The sequence below is a fragment of the Peromyscus leucopus genome, chromosome 11, assembly GCF_004664715.2.
Source record: "Peromyscus leucopus breed LL Stock chromosome 11, UCI_PerLeu_2.1, whole genome shotgun sequence".
Taxonomy (NCBI): Eukaryota; Metazoa; Chordata; class Mammalia; order Rodentia; family Cricetidae; genus Peromyscus; species Peromyscus leucopus.
In genome coordinates, this window is record NC_051072.1 from 57,040,684 (window position 1) to 57,062,796 (window position 22,113).

The window sequence follows — 22,113 nt, forward strand, 5'->3', positions numbered from 1 at the left end:
TTGCTGATATTATTTCCCCTGAAGACAGGAACAAGATGAGGATGCCAGCTTTTACTTTGATTCAACACAGTGCTCTCTGCCTTAGCTATGGGATTAAACAAGAAAAAGACACACAGGAACAAAATAAGGAAGAAATGTGTTACACTAGCCCCATCTAATCTACACATGAAAGACCCTAAAGAATCATCTAGAAAGCTTTCAGATCTAAGAAACATTTTAAGCAAAGTTTTAGAACACAAAATCAATAAACAAAATGAATTACCCTTTGCATATATGAACAATAAACTCCCAAAGAAATTAGAAATATCTTATTCATAGTAGCTCCCAAAAAAAGTAGCTAAAATAAACCTAAGCAAGGTTGTAAAAGACCTCTACACTGAAAACTTCATCATCATTAAAAAGTGACAGAAAAGAAAATACTAGATGATGCAAATAATCTCTGTGTTCCTGATCACCAGATATTAGGAATTAATGTCATGAAAATAGCGACACTACTGGAAGTGGTCAACAGACTGAATGTAATTCCCATCAGGATTCTGATGTCATTCTTCACAGAGCTGTAATAAAACAATACAAGAATTCATATAGAACCACAATAGGCCATGTTTCTGGTTAGTTTTATGTCAACTCAACATGTCATTTGGGAAGAGGGAAGTTCAATTGAGAAAATGCCCCCACCAGCCTGGCCCATTGACAAGCCTGTGAGAATTAATTTCTTAATTGATGACTCATATTGGTGGGTCCAGCTCACTGTGGACAGTTCCACCCCTGCGGAAGATGCTGGACCTAGATGCTCTAAGAAAGCAGTCTGAACAACCCATGAGGACACCAAGACGTCAGCAGCACTCCCATAGCTTCTGCTTTGGTGTCTGCCTCTGGATTCCAGCCTTGTGTTCCCGCCCTGACTTCTCTAGAGGTTGGAGTGTTAGCAGTAAGGTGAAATAAACCTCCACCAAACTGCTTTGGGTCATGGTGTTTTATCATGACAGAAGCCCCAACTAAAACAAAATTGGCAGACTTGACCATGTATTTTTGGGAGGATTGTGCTGGAAATGCCACTAAGTGCTCAGAGCTCAGTGGACCATTCTGTGGGAGCATGGAAGATACAGAAACCAAAACAATACAGATGATGGAGACCTAGCTTGTGATGTTTCACAGGAAATACAGACTCTAACCAGGCTATCTGAGTGATATATTTTAAATGAAGGCCATGGCAGCTAGAAATCAAGAACTGACTTTGATTACCAAGACACTTTGCTTTGTGTGGACAATCAATACTGGTTAACTGGAACTGATAAATTAGCAATGATTAGGAAGCGACCAGCATCACTGAGGTAAGATCTTCTGGGAAGCGGGTCCTTAGGATCAGTATACAAAAGCTGTGGCCCAGAGCTGGCCAAGGCTGTATCTTGTACCAGCAGCTAAACTTGGTAATGTGTAAGAGCTTCCCAGCTGGCACTTGTTTGAAGGTATGAAGAGGGGCTGAGCCTTGGCACTGTATGGCAGGGCTGGTCTTTAGGAGAGGCTACCAGTGAAGGTACAGTCTCAGTTTCAGGAGAAGCCACATGATTAAAGGGCTTATGAAGATATGGAGGCTTGAAGGAATGTGGCAGGTCAGAGTCCCTGAGAGGCCATCAGCGGTTACTAGTGAATTGGCAGCCCGAATGCAATGGAGACCCCAACATTTTGGAGATGTCAGCATCACAGGATAATGACCAAAGACAGCAGCCACCGCAGAGTGGTTCCGGCTTGAATTTAGAAGATAAGCGATGTGTGCTCACAACAGCAGAGCTGGAGAAATGGAGGGAGTCCTTTAGAGGAGCCCAAAACACGGTGAGTGAGGAGTCCTAGAAGTCAGACGCTGAACTTTGTATACTGTTGCACTTTGGTTTTGTCTGCTTTGGTCTGATTGTGACTGTACCCTGGTTCTTCCCTCTTTGATTAAAACAGCATGCAAGTTTGCACTCCCACCAGCAATGGAGGAGTGTCCCCCTTGCTCCACAGGAGCTTTCAGTTGTGTTTTTAGTCTCAGCCATTCTGACAGGTATAAGATGAAATCTCAGAGTCATTTTGATTTGTGTATCAATATGGTGGTTTCTCAGAAAACTGGGAATCAATCTACCACAAGACCCAGCTATACCACTCTTGGGCATATACTCAAAGGATGCTCAATCATACCACCAGGACACTTGCTCAGCTATGTTCATAGCAGCTTTATTTGTAATAGCCAGAACCTGAAAACAACCTATATGCCCCTAAACCAAGGGATGGATAAAGAAAATGTGGTACATATACACAATGGAATATTACTCAGACATTAAAAACAATGACATCAGGAAATCTGAAGGCAAATGGATGGAACTAGAAAAAAAATCATCCTGAGTGAGGTAACCCAGACACAGAAAGACAAACATGGTATATACTCACTCATAAGTGGATATTAGCTGTAAAATAAAGGATAACTCTACTACAATCTACAGACTCAGAGAGACTAGGTAACAAGAAGGGATCAAGTGGGGGACACCTGGATCCCTCTGGAAGGGGAAATAGAAGAGATTTCATGAGTGGAGGGCAGGTAGGTGGGAATGGGAACAAGAGTGATCAGGTTGGGGTGGGGTGGGAGAGAGTATTGAAAGAAACTACTGGAGGGGGGGCATTTTGGGGTCAGGCAAAAACTGGCACAAGGGAATCTCAGGAATCTACAAGGAACACCCTAGCTAAGACTCCTAGCAATAATGGATACATAGCCTGAACTGGCCACCTTCTGTGATGAGATTGGTACCTAGTCCAATTGTCATTAGAAAGGCTTCATCCAGCAACTGATGGAAACAGATACAGACCCACAGTCAAATATTAGGCAGAGTTTGAGGAATCCTGCAGAAGATAGGGAGAAAGGATTGTAGTAGCCAGAGGGGTCAAGGACACAATAAGAAAATGCACAGAATCAACTAACCTGGGCTCAGAGAGACTGAACTGACAACTAGGAAGTCTGCATGGGACTGATCTAGGCACTCTGCATATGTGTTACAGTTGTGTAGCCTGGTCTTCTTGTGGGACTCCTAACAGTGGGAACAGGGGCTGTCGCTGACCCTTTTACAGGCTTCTGGGACCCTACTCCTCATACTGGGTCACCTTGGCCAGCCTAATACATGGGGAGGTGCTTAGTCTTATTGAAACTTGATATGCCATGCTTTGTTGATATCCATGGAAAAGCCCGCCCTTTCCTAAACAGAAACAGAGGAGGAGTGGATTGAGGGATGGGTGGAACAACTAGGAGGATTGGAGGGAGGGGAGACTGCGGCCAGGAAGTAAAATAAATAAATAAAAATTTAAAAATGCAGTGAGTCAAAATCCAGGCAGAATACTTTGCCTTATTATGTGTCTCTAAAGTTTGCAACTATTAGTCACTGGAGAGCTTCTGTACTCTTATAAAGGACGCTTTGTCCAGAAAACAAACAAAAAAAGAAAGCACATAATTTAGTTTTGATTTTACAGGAGTCCACAGGTGAGAGACCTTGGAATTTTAGAGAGACTTGGAATATTTTATACTTGGATATTATTGAGAAACTCTGGATATTTTCTAGAAACTTTGAACTTTAAAAAAGACTTTGGATGTTTTAAAGAGACTGCATTTTTGAAGTGTTTGAATTTTGAAAGGCTGTGGGACTTTAAAAAGTTGGAATGTTTTAGATTGTAAAAGGAATGTTAACATGCCATCATGAAGGTTCTAGTTGAATAGTCACGTGTTTTTGTGCCAACTTCACACGAGCTCAATTGTACTGGCTACTTTTATGTCAAACTAGAGTTATTTGGGAAGGTAGATCCTTAGCTGAGAATATGTCTCCATCAGACTGGTCTATAGTCATGTATTGTGCATTTTCTCAACTGATATGCATGGACCCAGCTTCCTGTATGTGGCTCCAGCCCTGGACTGGTGGTCCTAGGTGCTATAAGAAAGCAGACTCAGCAAGCTACGAGGAGGAAACCATCACACTCTAGCACTCTTTCACAGCTCTTACTTCCGTTCCTGCCTTGAGTTCCTACCCTGACTTCCCAAGTGATGGACTGTGACCTGGAAGTCACATGGAATAAATACTTTCCTGAAGTTGTTGCATGTCATGTGTTTTAATCACAGGAAAAGAAACCCCAACTAAGACAACCATGAATAGCCACGAATAGCAATGCAATCCTTAGTAGAAAGAACCTAAGTGGAGGCGGCTGTATAGACAAAGACAGAATGACACAGGGATATGGAAAGGCAAAGCAGTGTAACGGAACACAGGACCTAGAAATCAAACAACGATGCTAACAGACACCTAATTTTTGACGAATGGCCCAATATCCACAGTTTGTAAAGAACTACAAAAATTAAACCACACACCAAAGAAAACTTTGGCTATCAACAAATGGGCTAATGAAATCAACAGTTAAAGAAAGGAAGGAAGGAAAGAAGGAAGGGAAAGGAGAAGAAAGAAAGAGAGAGAGAGAAAGAAAGAGAAAAAGAAAGAGAAAGAAAGAAAAAGAGAGAGAAAGAAAGAAAAGAAAGAGAGAAAGAAAGAAAAAGAAAGAAAGAGAGAGAGAGAAGGAAAGAAAGAAAGAGAGAGAGAAAGAGAGAAAGACAGACAGACAGACAGACAATTGGCTAGTAAATATTTTTTAAAGAGTTCAAAAATCCCTAGTCATCAGAGGAAGCAATTTAAAACTACTTTGAGACACCATCTCACCCTGGTCAGAACGGCTATCATCAAGGAATCCAACCAAAAATCATGGTGCGGTTCTAATGAAAGAAGCTTTATACATTCCGGTGGAGCAACACTATCACATCAGTGTGTAGGTTTCCCCAAAAGTTAAAACTATAACTACTGTATGGCTCAGCTACACCAACCCCAGGCACATGCCTAGAGGAATCCATATCCTATTGCAGAGATGCTTGCTTATCTGCGTTTATTATTATTATTCTATTCACAATAGCAAGGAAATAGAACCATCGTAGATGTCCACTAACCAAGGAATGGATAAAGAATATGTGGTACATAGTGGAGTATTACTCAGCTATAACAAAAAGAGAAATCATGGACTTGGCAAGGAAATGGATAGACTTGGAAAGTATACTATTAACTGAGGTGACTCAAACGCAAGCAGAAGAAAGCATGTCCTGTCTCATGTGTGAATCCTGGATTGTAACATATGTGCATGCACACATGTGATGTGATGTAGCATGTGTTTGTGTAAACATGGCTCAGGCCCAACATGCAGTAGGAAGGAGATGAAAGAGAGTAAAACAGGTGATAAGGAAATGGAGGTGGGCAAATGCACACACAGGACAGGAAAGGGGCAAAGGGCCTGGGGTGAGGAGGCTGGGGGTTGGGTGGGGGGAGGACCAGGGCAGATAACTGGGATAGAGAGTTTACTCACACACTTGGTTAAAAAAAATGACTTAAAAGCTGGGTGGTGGTGTCGCACACCTTTAATTCCAGCACTCAGGCTAATCTTTGTGGATTCAAGGCCAGCCTGAGCTACAGAGTGAGTTCCAGGAAAGGCGCAAAGCTACACAGAGAAACCCTGTCTTAAAAAAAAAAAAAAAAAAAGCTCTTTCTATCTTTCTCTCTCTCTCACCGCCCCTCTATCTGTGTTTCCTCTCAGCCTGGTTCGTTCTCTCTCTCTCTCCCTCTCCCTCCCCCTCTCCCTCTCCCTCTCTTTCTCCTCCTAATAAAGCTCTAAAAGTTAAAAAAAAAAAAAAACAGAAAAGAAAAGAAAAAAATGACTTAAAAGATCTAATAGCTTGCATGGTAATTTAAAAATAAAAACTAAAAGTTAAAATGGATTTTCAATAGTTGAGTCACTGATCTATGATTTCACTGAAATGGTGCCCATATCTATAGATCTCACCAAGTATCTTTTTCTGAGGTGGATTTTGTATAGACTATTACATTTCTAACCAAGTGTGTCACAATGCACTCTTACAAATGCATCTAAGATAAAATGACTAGGACACAAAGGAACATGATGTGTCTGAAACACATATTGTACCAGAAAATATCAATACAACCATGACTTGATCTGGGAAGCCCAGGCTGGATCCACAGTGTGAGCTTTTCTTGGGTTGGGAAGAGAATGTAATGTTTTGTTTTGTTTTGTTTTCAAACATACTGCACTTTTTTTTCTTCCTCTGTCTTACAAGAGGAGAAATAATTGGGGGAAACACATATATACCAATATAACTCCAATTCAAAATCATAAGGAAATAATATTTTTTTAGTTGAACTTCCAATAATCATTTCAAACATGACTACTGTAATTCCCATGAAGTAAGGGGATCTATGATGGAAAGTGGCCTCCCTCCTGAACCGTCCAGGGAGGCAGCTTTGCCTGTTCTGCCGTTAGCCTTACACTGGGCAGGTGCACTGGGGTTCTGTGTAAGGTCAGATACTGAGACTTCCCATAGTGGCAGCAGTGCGGCCATGTTACCTACTCGGTGGAAGGCATCCCCCCTCTGGATGCATCTGGAAACGTCTTACATCTCATTCTGATAGCACTAAATCAAAGCCAAACTTCATATGCAAACAGTTGAACGAGGATTTAAAGAATACCTGCAAAGGGGGCATGGAGCAGTGCTTCCCCTCAGTAAGAAAGCATGCTGTGAAGAGTGTGCAGTCTGTCTGAAATGTAAGCAACTTGGGTAGACGGTGCTATAGTAAAATTTCAATTTTTAAGTGAATGTCTACATTTTTGCTTTCTGAGACAAAAACCTCACTATGCAGCCTAGGCTGACCTTGCATTCATGGCACCCTCTTGCCCCTGCCTCTCAGGAGATGGGATTTGAAGGGTTTACAACACGGTTGCATTTACCAGGCGGACACTTCCGCCTAGCCATTTCCGGATCAAAAGCGTCTCGTAGCTAGGATACCCGGTGGGTCCGGATATCTCCGCCTAGCAAGTTCTGGGCCAAGGGGTCTCGCGTGATCAGAGTCCATGACATTGCATGGTCATGTAAGCGCGCAACGTGACCATGTGATCTACGCACACGCGTAGAGTAGTGACGTGACCTGGCCACGCCCCCAGCTGGTTTTAAAAGTCCAGCGCGATATTCCCCACTCCTCTTCTCCACGCACGTGTCTCTCCCACAGGCCTGCACTCTCTGTCCCTTTGTTTTCTAATAAACTCTATAAGCGGATTCTGTCGTGTTTCGTGACGTTTCCTTACAGGGTAAGAACACAACGCAGCCAGAAAACTAACAGAATTGCCACTGTCTAAACATCTCTTGCTTTGCTTCAAATGTGAGCTGATTTTTTTTCTTATCTGAAAAGTTCTTGTGGGCTGCAAGAATATATTATAGAGATTCAGATTAATCACAGGAAAAGAAACCCCAACTAAGCCAACCATGAATAGCAACGCAATCCTAAGTAGAAAGAACATAAGTAGAGGCAGCTATATTGATAAAGACAGAATGACAGAGGCATAACTTTGATCCGCCAAGGGTCTGTCAAGAGGCAAGCCATTTATTATGAATAGTTGGTGCTATCCAGCATTTAAAATTTCAGTGGTCTTCCGCTATGAAATTCTTGCGTGCCCAAATATTTCCAGACTTGCTGAATTCCTAGGTTACTAACTCCCCTGGTGAGCCTAGGGGACAAGCTAGCTATAGATGCATAGTTTTGCTTCTTGTGCAAATGAAGCTCAGACCATCCCCTCCCCTTGAGGCCTAGTGGCTCTTCAGAGCAATTGATTGAAAACAAAAAAGGTTTCTACATATCAAGGTGGAAGATAGAGTGGAGGAACATTCCTGAGGAGGCAGAGAACTGTGTGCTGTGCCCAGGGAAAGAAAGGGCAGGCATTTTCTGTAGAAAGGGACAGAACAGCATGGTGAGACAGAAGAGAGGATGACAGAGGTTCTTTAGAGGGTTAGCAGATCTCGTGCAGAGTTTTCTGAGTGCCAGGAGTAGAGAGTAGCAGAGATGGAGAAAGAGGATACAGAGGATGAAGATGAGGCTGGAAGCACAGGAGATTAGTTGTTAGCAGGACTCTGAAGTAGGGAACCAGACAGAATTGAAGCTATGGAGACATGATTTCATCCCAGAGAAATACCAGAGAAATAAAGTAGATGGATACAGAGCTTGGTGCATCTAGATTTATTCTTGTCCTGAATGCCTGATGGAGCTATAGCTGTCTTAGAGGAATAAAATTAACCCACATAACACACACTGCATAGTGTATATAGATTTTTTGCCTCAGATATCCCACTCTGGACTTAGCTACCTTTGGTCCCCTGGGTATTCCATAAAAAGTCATTAAGTCTTTTTAGGATTAACTTATCCTTAGCGTCCATTCTATCTGTCTTCTTCCCATTACAGGAATAATGCACTAAATATTTAAGAAGGTTAATCTTATTCAAAATGTAACATTTTCATTCCTTTATGTGTACAGTTAGTGTTTTCTCTAACTACAGGTACAGAACCTGCTCAATGGGAACTATAGACACACTGAAATTTTTAAATAGCAAAATCATTCATAATCCTACCACTCAGAAATAAAGTATATATATGGTCCTTAGTCCTCTTTTCCACAATGTGAGTGTATGTGATGGGAACGAGCTTGTACAATGATGATGCATTTCTTACACTTGTTAATACATTCGCAGCAGCACTTGAGTAGATTTTATTCCACAATTTCACTATTTGCATCATACTTTAACTGCTCATCTATATTTGACGTTATTTGACATTTTTCCTGAAGATCTGGATACTATGTTCAAATGTTTGTAGAGAATCGAATTTAACCTTGGCATATAAAATGGACAATAGGGTGTGCTCCATGTACTCTCAACTCACATATCTATTTTAAGAATGGTGAGAATTAAAGGCAATAAGACACAGACAATAGCTTATTCTTTTGCTTTGTTTTGTTTTTTGTTTTTCAAGACAGGGTTTCTCTGTGTAGCTTTGGAGCCTGTCCTGGATCTCACTCTGTAGACCAGGCTGGCCTTGAATTTACAGAGATCCGCCTGGCTCTGCCTCCCGAATGCTGGGATTAAAAGTGTGTGTGTGCTACCACTGCCCAGCAAAAATAGCTTATTCTTCACTCAACCATGAACAGTTTATATATTGTTTAGATTGCATAACAGTGTTGGATAAATGCTGTGGACTTTTATGTTCAGGCAGTTTATACATGAGAAATACGGAGAGCTACTTCACTTAAGGTTATGGATGTTTCAACAACTGAAGAGGGCCCCTTCTGAGAGGAATCAGTTCCAGCATAAAACTGTGAGCCACAGGTATTTTGTGGATTTAAATTTTGCTCCATGAATCTTTTCATATACATTTATTCTCTACACTATTGTATACTTTTGCTATCTCTTACCATTTTAGACATGACTGCCCATTTCTGTATTTTCAACACAGTAGTGCCATAACATATTCCAAATACCCAGTCCTATCAATAAATAGCATAGCAAATAGTATAAGCTGTTGTAGAGTTAATACAGAACCATAAAAATATTTCAGAAAAACTAAAATATGTAACCTAATAATTAGTAAATATAAATTGTAAAGGTCCTATTCATTAAAGGGTACTTTTCACATATTCCAAATGACTAGCCAAGGACACTGAAAAGGGATGCTTCACTTTCTGTTTCTACTTTGTATACTCTACTAACAAGAAAAACATTTCATTATATTATAATCAACTTAAATAAAGCATAAATATAAAATGTTAATATATTTGCTCAATAGATGTCATTACAATTAGAAACAAAAATGCCAATTCTACTTTAATTAAGAAATAGTTTAGCTGAAAAGCATCTGTCTGAACAGGTTATGCACTTAAATATATTAAACGCATCCAAAACAACATTATTTAAACTATTAATGTGATTGTATCAAAAATAATGTAAATGAAAATTAACCTAAGTTTAGGTAACGGATGTCTGAGTTAACATAATTCAGTGGAAGGCTGAGGCAGGAGGGTGGAGAGGAGCCACTTGTAAAGAATGTAATGTTCAAAATGCATCAACGGAAATGCTGTCAAGTTCTAGAGGAAAACACCCTTACAGTAAGATCTGTTACTTTTGATTTCTGATTACTTCTTTATAAAAACAGTCATTACTTGGTTGTTTTAAAAAACTTTCAAATACCAGACTCCACCTTAACCTGAGCACTCAGAAGGATGAAGCAGAAGGATCAAGATTTTGAGGAAAACCTGGGCTGTTTAGTGAATTTCTGCCATAAACAAAAATTTAAACGATCTATGTAAATATAGGTTGTTTCAATGTGTATTGTATTTTGTTAATTTTTTATAGATTATGAGACTTAACACAGTATCTTGTGTGTGTGCATTCATACTGTCTGTGAATATGTGTATGCATGTTATCACATGTGAGTACATGTGTGTGAATGCACATATGAGCACAATATGGTGAGGACAGAGGTGGATGCTGATGTCTTTCAATTGCTCTGCACTTTAATTACCAAGGCAGGGTCTTTCACAGAATGTAGAGCTAGCCAATGGGGTCAACAGTCTCGCTAGCCAGCTTCTCTTGAAGATTCCCTCATTTCTACTTCCAATTTCCACAGTGTCAGAACCACTAATCAAATCCAGCATTTAGACGGGTTCTAGGATTCGCCCACAGTCCCCGTGCATGCCCCGTGGTCCCCGTGCATGCCCCACAGTCCTCGCGCGTGCCCCATGGTGTCATATACATGACACTGGAATGGCTTCCCATGACTAGAATTCTAGTAATTACATCATGTTCTCATCATCACACAGGATAAAGGTATTTTCGTAACATATTTATGCTGGAATTTCAGTTTCCTAATTCAGATTTTCAAAACTCTCCTAGATCTATGCAAAATATAATGCTAGGGAAACACCATGAAGACTCCAACAGAAGGTATAAGGTTTCATCCTTAAAAAATGAAAATTAAAAGGTTCACGCCCTATGTAAGTGTCTGTTGACACACCCAGGTTCATCCACACAGAAAAACAAGGTTCCTACACGGTGGCATCTATGTACTTCTCTACTGTCTCATGGCCTGTTCTCTGACCCAAGAAACAAATGCACATTCAGTCTGCAAGGGACACATGAGGACTGCTAAGCCCAAATCAGGGACAAGCTGGTGCTGACTTTTCTGCTTCCTTCCCGAGGAGGAGAACCTGGGGGCTGGCACTTCCTGCTGCATCCCACACAGAGAATGCCAGAAATCTGGGGCACTTCAAAGATTTAGATAGCATCATTTCTCTTCTCCCCTCCACTCCCTTCCCCTCCCTCCCTTCCTTTATTTTCGTATTTTTAAGACAGGGTCTCTCTACACAGCTCTGGATGCTATGGGACTCACTAAGTAGACCAGGCTGGCCTCAAATTCACAGAAATCTGTCTGTCTCTGCCTCCTGGACGCTGGAATTAAAGATGTGCACTATCAATGCCAGGCTCAGGAAAATTTCAATAACAATTTGGATAAGAAAACCAAACTTTTGTTACTACAAGTGATTAATAAGTGCAACTTTCTTGTTCCATTTTTGATAGCGAAAAATACAGAAATAAAAAGTAAAGAATGGAAAAGAGAACTTAAAATTATTTTATTCTGGGATAAAACTGAACAAAAGACATACTGTTAAGCATCAAATCTCTTCTTTTACAACATTCAAGTCTTGCACACCACCACATTATAAAACTCAACCGTAAACTCTTTACAAATAAAAAAGTGCATTGTTCTTTTTAGTAAATAAGAACCTATAGTGTTGATTAAAAACCACATGAAAATGAAACATTTAGAAACTTAGAACTCTTGAAATAAAAAACTGGAAGATCACACACACACACACACACACACACACACACAAACCCTGTAAGATTTATTGTTAAATATTTAGACTTAGCCCTTCAAGATGCAGCTAATTATGTGCTGACATGCCATTATATCAAGGCACAATGTATATGAATTTTATACCATAGAAAATAAATCAAAGTATGTTATAGAAAATTTCACTGAGAGGATGACCAACATTTAGCAAAATTAGCTCCAGAAGTCAGCCCATCATTTTCTGGAAATACGTAGATAGTATATTCTACAGGGTTCCAGGACACACACACTATGACTCCTCCAATCTATCAAGGTATGTAAAGAGTCACGGATGAAGCATGGGGATAAACATGTTTCTGTGTTCCACGAACACTTCCCAGAAAGTCAGTCAGCACAGGGCTGCCTATGCCACCTTCAAGCAGACCACACGTTACAGAGCAGCAGCAAGTGGGGATAACAGATGGTGCTAGTTCTGATATTTCCAAGATTTTCTTAAAAAATTTAAGTAGCGCAGACATCTTACCTGATTAGGTATCCTCAGTGGGGGTCTTGGGCCTCCAGGGTACCGAGGGGACATAAAAGGCTATTGAAGACAAACAAAGAAACCACAAATCAGGACAATGTAAAATACAAATCTAAAAACAAACTATTTGAAAAATTCAGAATTAATACAAATCATACATCAATTTATTTTCCTATGTGGCTGTTTTCAGCAGAATAAAACCTTCCAAGGAAAGTGTCATCCTGCTTTTCATTTTGTAGAATATCTGAAAATTTTCCAAAGAAAATATGAAACCATAAAAGATTATTAACTACACAATTCAAAATATAAATGTCTAAAATAAGGATACCAAAGACAAAATAAAGAACCCATAACTATTTGAAGAGGAGGCTTGATGGTTACTGTAGTATACAAGATAGGTTCTGAATGTATACTTTTGAATATATTATAAATCTTTATTATCAGTTTTCAATAAAAATTTAAAGTCAAATTTCATTCCTTCATGGCTGTTCCCTATAAGATTGCAAAGAACTTTTTTTTCTAAGAGTCGTCTATGGTCAAAAATACTTAATTGGCTTTTTCCCATTGTGAGTTTGTTATTAACTATAAACTTTAAAGGTAAAACTCCTTTCTATATTTTGATTGTAGCATATTTTGAACTATATACATTTAAACAAAAGGGAAATTGTCTTCTTTTAAAAGTCATGCTAATTTATGTTGTTGGAGGAAACACAGGTTCCTCTAAGTTGGGTTAAATCTTTCAATAGGAAACTGAGTATCTGGGAATGTCTTTGCAGTCAATGCCTACAGGGAAGTGTCTAATACTTGACTCCTTAGACTTGGGTGTTCATTTTTAGAGGCCATTAAATTATTCAAAATTTCTATTTTATTATACTTTTAATCACTAGCAAAGTAATTATAATTTTTCTGATTTATATATTAATACTATTTCTTAAATATAAGATCCTTTACATATAAAATAAGCAAGTGCTTATTTCTAACAGGCTGCATATTAATTAAAATATCAAGACTAGTTTAATGTATACTGAGAGTCAATTTAGTAGATAGCAAGTATATCAAGTTCACAACATTTTACATTATTGAACCTTGCATTTATACCTTTTATAAATCAGAAATCAGGTCTGCAGCAATAACTCGAGAAAGCTCTGCCATGCAGATCTGTTTCTATAGTCTATTTTTCCATCTAAGAAGCCAACAATGAAGTTTACGATGAATAGGCAGTTTGCTTTGCTCTTTGCGCTCTTGTGTGTCACTGTGCTCCCAGGAGACCACTGACTGGGCAGAAGTGGAGGATTGTTCAGGTAATAGAGTTACCTCCAGCTGCTAGACCTTAAGTAGACTTTCCTATGTTAACAAAGTTGATTATAAAAAGGGTTAGCTTTCATGGACGTGACCAGAGTCCGCTCTCCTCTTCACTGGAGAAGCTATTCTAAGTGACTTGATAAGTAACTCCATACTACCAGCTAGAAGCTTACTCCAATATCCAGGCTCTGTTCTTTTCTAAATTATCCAATTTTACTTACACAATTACAATGGTCAATTCTGGATTCACTTCTAAATTTACTAATTAGGTACTATATTATTAGTTCTATAATAGTTGCCTTTTTTTTTTTTTTTTTGTTTTTTGTTTTTTGTTTTTCGAGACAGAGTTTCTTTGTGTAGCTTTGCGCCTTTCCTGGGACTCACTTGGTAGCCCAGGCTGGCCTCGAACTCACAGAGATCTGCCTGGCTCTGTCCCCCCGAGTGCTGGGATTAAAGGTGTGCGCCACCACTGCCGGGCAAAGAAACCTGCTTTTTTGTTTGTTTGTTTTTTTGTTTTTTTGAGACAGGGTTTCTCTGTGTAGCTTTGGGGCCTGTCCTGAAACTCACTCTGTAGCCCAGGCTGGCCTCGAACTCACAGAGATCTACCTGCCTCTGCCTCCCGAGTGCTGGGATTAAAGGCGTGCGCCACTGCCGCACGGCTAGTTGCCTTTCTTTACAAAGTGATGTTTCATGATATAAGTCATAAATTCAAGGTATAATATCACTTTACTGAAATATGGAGAAATAAATATAACCTACTAATTCCTACTTACGATAAAATCAGTTGGAAATGGAGTAAAGGTAAAAAAAAATGTGAAAAGTATCACTAAATACCAAATGTTGGGATAAACAACTGTTCAGTACCTTATTTGAAATATAGCACTTGGGAATGATATGATCACCCAATGTGAAAAGATGTCACAGTGTTAATGTCATGGAGTATTTGACCTCTAGACTGAATTATGAATCAGTCTATTTGAATGAGATTATGTGTACCTTTCTACCTGTCTTACAGAAATTACCTGAGGCTGCTGGGAGAGAGCATCACTATGTAGTGACTAGGGATGTATAGGTCCTTGTAAGACAATATTGAGAGATATAGACTGGTTTAGACAGCTTATTTCCTCATATGCCTTCCTCCAAAAAAAATCACTTTGCATTTTGGTAAAGGCAGGAAGGACAGGAGACAGGGAGAGAGGAAAGGAAAGGAGACGGAGGAGGGAGTGACAAATCAAGTATGTTCACAAAGCATACATGACAGGAAGTCTAGCTCATTTTGATTTTTAGAAATATTTCTAAGTCATAAAGAATGCTTTGGTGAAAGCTTTCTTTAAAATTACTGCTGATATAAATTCTAAATGTTCAGACCAATCCTAACTCTAAGGTAGCTAACAGCCACCTAAGTCTTTTCTGTCCAATGAGTTAGCCTAGCAAACACAGCATTAGAGGACCAGATTGTCTGCAATGGATCAGCTGAGCGAATTCTATACTGGCATCTGTACTTCACCATTAGGAAGGCAACTTAAATTAAGCTACGGTAAAATACTGATCTAGGCCAGAGATTATCCACTGGTAATGTGAGTTACACGTGTTCATAGACATGTTGGTTCTCTCTGCATTCCTAATTTAGGACAAACATGTTCTTCAAAGACTCCTTAACCCTGAAAATGAGCTTATTCTTTATATCTGAGGCAGTTTGTTTTGTTTAATTTTGGTTTTTGATTTAAGTAGGGCATCAAATCCCTGGGAAAAGTTATTTATAATGTATGTGAAAAAAAATCTGTGAGTCTAGAGCTTGGATGCTAGTATTTGCTTCATAACTAATTAGTAGGGTGGCCTTGAGCTGTAAGCTCTGGGGGCTGCAGTTTTCTTAACCTTAAAATGAAGAAGTTGGAACAGATAATTTTTAAAGTTCTTTACTAAACAAGGGATCCATGATTCTGGGATAAGTCCTTTCCACTTTGCCTTTAAATACAAAGACTCGTATACTTTGCAGCTGTAGCCATTTGAGTCGTGTACGAGCGGGGAGGGGTGAGGAAAAAGGCATATGTTTCTAAGACACAAGCCATCTTTATCAAACAGTCAGGGAAAATGACCACGCGTTCTAGAGTAAAAGAAACGCATGGTTAAGGAAGAAATACAGCCACAAACAATGGCGCCCACTGTCACGAGGCATTAGAGGTCAACCAGGGACACAACAGAAGTGCCGACTGATCTGAGAATGCGGCGATGGGGTCCCTCATTTGATAAGTTTAGGTGGCCGGATCTGCCAGTGAACAAAGCAGACAAAGCTTACTGTTCTCTCCCTGGGATTCTTCAAGGTTCACCATGTTATTATTAGTCTAAGATATAATTTTCTGGAAAAATGCTCCATGCATCAGTCCTCTAATTTGGAACAAATCGAATGTTCTCTTCAGCAAATGTCAAGTGCCAATGAAAGCTCAAGAGGGTAATACTTCACTCTGTCTTCCCGGGAAGCCGACTGCATCATCCTTACTTGATCAAAATGCAGCTCTAAGTGACTGCAATTCTAGAGGAGGCTTCCAGTTCTCCAACTGGTCCACCTGTATAACACACGATCATCTGGCTCGCAAAGTTCTTTCTGCATGTTCCCATTATCAACATGTGCTTTGGGTATTTGTGTTGCACAGAATTCCTATGATGAAACCGGGATCTCCAGCGCAAGGCTATTTGAAGACAGGCCTGTGGGGTCGGGGGGTGGAGCTGTCCTGAAGAGTCTGCTGTCTTTAGGAAAAGGCAGAGAGAGATGACTGCCCCACTGTGAGCAAACGGCTGTCTGCCCACAAAGAAGGAACTGAACACAAGGCTGCTTGGATTTTTAGTTTTTTTGTGGGTATTTTATTTTTGAGACAGAATCTCATAGCTCAGAGTAGCCTCAAACTTGCTGTGGAATTGAGGATGACTTTGAATTTAGGATTCTCTAGCCTCCATCTCCTGAGTATTGGGATGTAGGTGTGCCACCATGCCAGGCTAACTGGGTGATAGAAGATGGCGCTTACTTCATGTAAGCATATGACAAAACACTCTACTAACTGAGCTATGCCCTTAGCCCAGCTCCTTCATCTTGACTATTCTTAGCATCAGGACTATGAGGAATAAGTCTATCGCTTAAATCACCTAATCTACAGTATTTTTGTTATAGCAGCCCAAACTGATTAAACCTAAGAGAAATGGGCTAAAGAAAAGCAGGAAGACTACACATATATGATATTAGAAAATCACTGTGTACCGACAAAACAGAAGGCTGACAATAACTAACAGGAACACCAGCTCACTGCCGCCAGTCTTTCAGGAAATAAAATTATGTCACTTAGGATCATAATGTATTTAAGAATAAATGTCATTAAGTTTTGGTGTATTACTATTTTTTATTCTCCCAAGAATTATTTAGAATTTTTAAACTGCTTTTCTAAAGGGAAGATTATCATTTATTCCTTATCCTTTCTGTTACATTTATAATAAAATATGACCTATATAATCATATATATATATATATGTGTGTGTGTGTGTGTGTGTGTGTGTGTGTGTGTGTGTGTGTGTGCTTTTTGATACATTTTAAACTAGGAGGTTTTCCTTTTTAGAATTCATTAAATCAACCTTTTTATATGTGAAAGAAAACCAAAGTTCAAATTTCTTAATTGCCATTTTAGTTTTCCTACTTCTGACTCTGTTACCAGGATGGGGATAGCATGTATACATGCTTCATTCTTAGGACCACCCAACACAAACCAACTGCTTGACTTAGCATTTCCTCACAGGCCCCTGCAACTGTGTGACCATTCACTTAATGTGGCTTTCCTTCCCCCAGCCACCACTCAACCATGAAAAGCTGAAAAGGCAGCAGCATTTCCAGTAAGCAAGTTAATTTGCATATAAACCACTAATTAGCATGTGGTCTTGGTTCATCAGACAAAAAGAACCGCCATAATTGAAATAAACGAATTTAACAAGCTCTTCCTCTTTTTCCTTAAACATTGTGAGTAGAGTTTTGATAATATATAAACTTTGGGCATGTTTATTTTGTTTTTTAAGAGAGATGCTGACAGAGAAGAACCCAGGAGGGAAGTGGGGTAAATGCACACGGTGTGATTAGAAGAGTGTTACCATCATAATAAAACTGCCCGTTAAAACATGGCACTCTATGAGTTCTCCAGGGAAGAAAGGCAAGTGGCTCTGAGGAAGGAGGTACAGAAGAAGCTGCGGCAAACATCTGGCTGATTCCTCACATCATTCAGTAAGTGAGTCATAAAGAACATTAATGGAGGACTCAGAACTACCTGAGGATGTGACAAAGTTTGGCTGTTTGGTATAAAAATCTCACCTGGTCAATGTACTTTTGTCTTGTTAAAAATACAGAGTACCAACTGATATTGTAAAGAATGGACCACACCACAGGGAGAGTGTGTCTGGTTTAGTGAGAAGATACCTGCAAAGTACGTCCAGATGGAAAAAACAAACTGAGTTTGCTTAGATAAGATAAATTACTAACTTCTAAAGTGCCCAGTAAGAACTAGAACAAAGAGATACCCCAGAGTTATAATGACAATATCCCTATTAACTATACACAGAAAGGTTACAATTTAGGTCAACTAAACAAAGACCTTTAGTTTTCTACTACTATTTCTGAGTTTTTGCAATTAGTCCTGGGGTGCCAAGTTTTAAAATAATGACCAGTCATAAGAAAACTAACAATTCTGGACAGCAGCTTGTCTCATCCAGTGCCTCACCTATAAACGGGATCCTAACATTTTCACAGTAAAATACTGTATTGTAATTCATGTTACTTTCTGTGCAGGTGTACATTTGTTTATTTGTGTGGGTGCATGTGTGTGGAAGTCAGTGAATGAATGACCTTTGATGTTCCGTAGGAGCTGCCCAATTTTTTTCAGCAAGGATCTCTCACTGGCCAGGAACTCAGCACACAGACAAGGCTGAAGCAAGCCCCAAGGTTCCAGCTGCCTCCACTGCCCCAGTGCCGGGGTACAGTGTGTACACTGGACTCAGCTGTTGTTCACATGGGTTCTGGGCACTGAACTCACTGGACTGAACCATCTCCCCAGCCCTCGAAACACATTCCAAAAGCTTGTAAGTCTTAAGTCTCATCTATAAACCTGTTTTCAAAACATATTTTCTTTCCATCAGGACTCAACATTTCAGTAAGAACATAAACTATTTTGTCTTCTTAAAATACAGTATTTAGCATAAAAGACACATAAGAAAAGGATTATTTTTTAAAATGTAGTTTATATACTACAACACTTAGAAAAAAATGTGAGGTGTAAAATGAAACATGCTCTGACAAAATATGAACTGTTTTCAATAACTTCACCGATTAGATAAGGATTAAATGTCTCTATGTCTCGGTCCCGAGGAGCCATTACTTTAGCCTAGTTTACTCTTTTCTCTAGTTTGGCCAATGTATGGATTAAGCAGAGCCTGAGTCCAGCATAATTCTATGACATGATTATTCTAGAAGCTATAAAACATACTTTTAGAAAATAAAAAATGTCAGGATACAATTATTCATAGTGCTAGCAATGCATCCAAAATATATTCACTACTATGTTTAACAAAGGACAAATATTCTTTTAAAAACAAAATGCTATTTTTGTTACTATATATTTGTTTTGTTAAAGTCTCTTCATATGATCTTCTCTATGTAGATTTCTACTCTGTAGTTTGCAAATAAATTCTTATTAAGTATGTTAACTCTTTTGAAGTTATATGTTACCAATAATAAATACTATTATAGAATATTACTTTGAAAATCATTAATGTAGTGTGAATTCCTTATTTTATCTTAGTCACACTTTATATACAGATGTTTACAAATCTTTATAATTCCATGAGATGCTTGAATTTTCTATAGAAAAGTAATGGTGCATAAGTTACATACAAATGAATCTACAGACCTTTTACAATTTAGTCATCTTAATTTGTTTGGTTTCTTTTCTGTTTTTCATGAACGTCTCCATCAGACACCACTGGCACCCCAGTGAATGAGACACTCTTGATTACCACATTTTAATTCTAACTAGTACTAAACTAATTTAGCTCACAAATGACATACTTGTGCTAGCATATTCTGCTGATCAGCATAAGTATGTAGTTTATCTTCCATGCATCTGAGATATTCGATCATCATCAACACTTAATTAAAATAACTGTAAAGTAATAACAGATCTAGTTTCTTTGATGTGTTTTTGGCAAGCTAATCCCATAGAGCAGTCACAAGCGGGATGATTATTTATGGATTTATTCTAAATATCAAAATTGGTCACTTACATTATGGGTCTTTTCATGAAGATGAGAGTGCTTCTCGAGCTTTTACTACCATGCAATTGCTACATGGAGGTGTGTACTGCACACTTCTGGATTGTGAATAAACACCATACTGTCTGCTGGTCTAACAGTGTAAATAAGTGAATGACATTCTGTAAAGATTAGTAATTCACTTACTCGATTTATATCCGTAAGTACACACACACATGCTTATTTGTGTGTGTGTACTATGGTAACAACAGTCCAATTACCTTCAATAAATGTCTGATTATGAAAATAAATAACTGAGATTGACAGCTTAGGATAGAGTACCAGGGTGACTCAATTTAAAAGCTAAAATTTTCAGGTGAATGGATGGAGCCAGAAACAACTGTCCTAAGTGAGAAAGCCCAGACCTCAGACCCCAAAGACAAGTTTCGCATGTGTTCTCTTCTAAGCGGACTTTAGCTTTCAAGCTTTAGGTATGTGCTGTGAGATGTTCTGTATGTCAAATGTGTTGCTCTGATTGGTTAATAAATAAAACACTGATTGGCCAGTAGCCAGGCAGGAAGTATAGGTGGGACAAGGAGAGAGGAGAATTCTGGGAAGTGGAAGACTGAGTCAAAGAGACTGCCAGCTGCCACCATGACAAGCAAGATGTAAAGTACTGGTAAGCCACGAGCCACATGGCAAGTTACAGATTAATAGAAATGGGTTAATTTAAGATATAAGAACTAGATAACAAGAAGCCTGCTGCAGCCATACAGTTTGTAAGCAATATAAGTCTCTGTGTGTTTACTCAATTGGGTCTGAGCAGCTGTGGGACTGGCAGGTGAGAGAGATTTGTCTTGACCATGGGCCAGGCAGGACTGGAGAAAACTCCAGCTACAGGTATATGTTTCAATCTGAATAAAAACAGAGGGCAGATAGCTAGTGAGGGAGCAGGGGGAAGAGGGGATCTCCCTGGGAAGGGAAAATAGAATATAGTGTTACAAAGAGATAAGAGGGAAATGGAATGAAATGATTAAATGGGGAGAGGGGTAGAAGGGCAGGGTAAAGGAAGACAGATGGGGAGGGACAACTGAAGCCTTGAAAAGCCATATGGAAACCCATACTATAGAAAATTCCCCAAATAGATACACAGAGGCAAGGAACTGAAATGGGATCACCATGTACTGGGCAGACAACGCCACAGTTAGACTTTTTATTCCACCAAGTCAAACCTCCGGTGTCAGGAAAGGGCCCTATCTTGTTGAACTGTTGGCCAAAAGGAGCTCAATGGCCCTCCCAACGTCACAGGCTGTTAGCAAGGCTGTTGGTTGCTCTCCACAGACTGACGGAAGGCCCTACTGCTGAAGACACAGCTTCCTTACGTCATCAAACACGGAGAAATTGAGCTGGTGCCAACTGAAGACTCCCCGCTCTGCCCAGACTAGTCTTCACAGTACCAGAAGGTACTCTATATGCTACCGGGGAAGAAAGGTACTCACCAATGCCCCAGCTGCTAGCCTTGCAGCCTACAACAGTGACCTACTTGCAAGGTATACTGGTGCCACAGTGGCACAAATGGTTTGGAAGTGACCACTTCTTGGCTGGATTTATGACGCACTCAATGAAGTGGAACTTGAACGTGATACCACTAAAATGACTAAAACCTAAGACAAGATGGGTCATGGGCCTAGGGAAAAACCTAATACTATTATCTCCTAAAGGAACATTGCCATGAAATAATCCCTAATGAATATTACTATACACACAGAACAGAGCATTGCTCAAGCCTCATCAGGAAAGCTTCCTGCAGTTGATGAAAATTAACAACGAGGTTCACAACTGAAGAATGTGCAGAGAGTGAGAGCCTTTGGAATACTCAGTCCTTCATTGGATGTCTTCATCAAACCCCTCACCTCAAGGCTTCAGGAATTATGCAGAAGAGGAGGCAGAAAGATTTTATGACCCAGAACTGGTCAACGACTCCAGGGAAACAGCATCTTTCGATAGGACCGATGCACACACAACACCTGCACAAGTTTAAACCAGACAAAGTCCAGCGTGTCCGAGGAGGGGAGTGGACACAAAGTTCTACCTCTAACCAAGAATTGATTTTCAAGTTGATACCTGCTAGGAAAGGGAAAATCCATTTCCACCAATGGAACGACACTCTATATACCAATCACACTCTACAGCAGGCCATATGCCTGGGAGTACTCAGGC

The 22,113-nt window shown here is 39.6% G+C and overlaps 1 protein-coding gene across 4 annotated transcripts in view; it reads right to left on the bottom strand.

Annotated features, from left to right (window-relative positions):
• The window catches only part of Ssbp2 (single stranded DNA binding protein 2), a 264,312-nt gene that overhangs the window by 45,448 nt on the left and 196,751 nt on the right, over positions 1-22,113 (bottom strand). For all 4 annotated transcript variants that reach the window (XM_028891032.2, XM_028891030.2, XM_028891033.2 and 1 more), the window contains one exon: positions 12,319-12,378. In XM_028891032.2, coding sequence (XP_028746865.1) covers positions 12,319-12,378 — 60 coding nt within the window. The remainder of the gene's footprint in view (positions 1-12,318; positions 12,379-22,113) is intronic.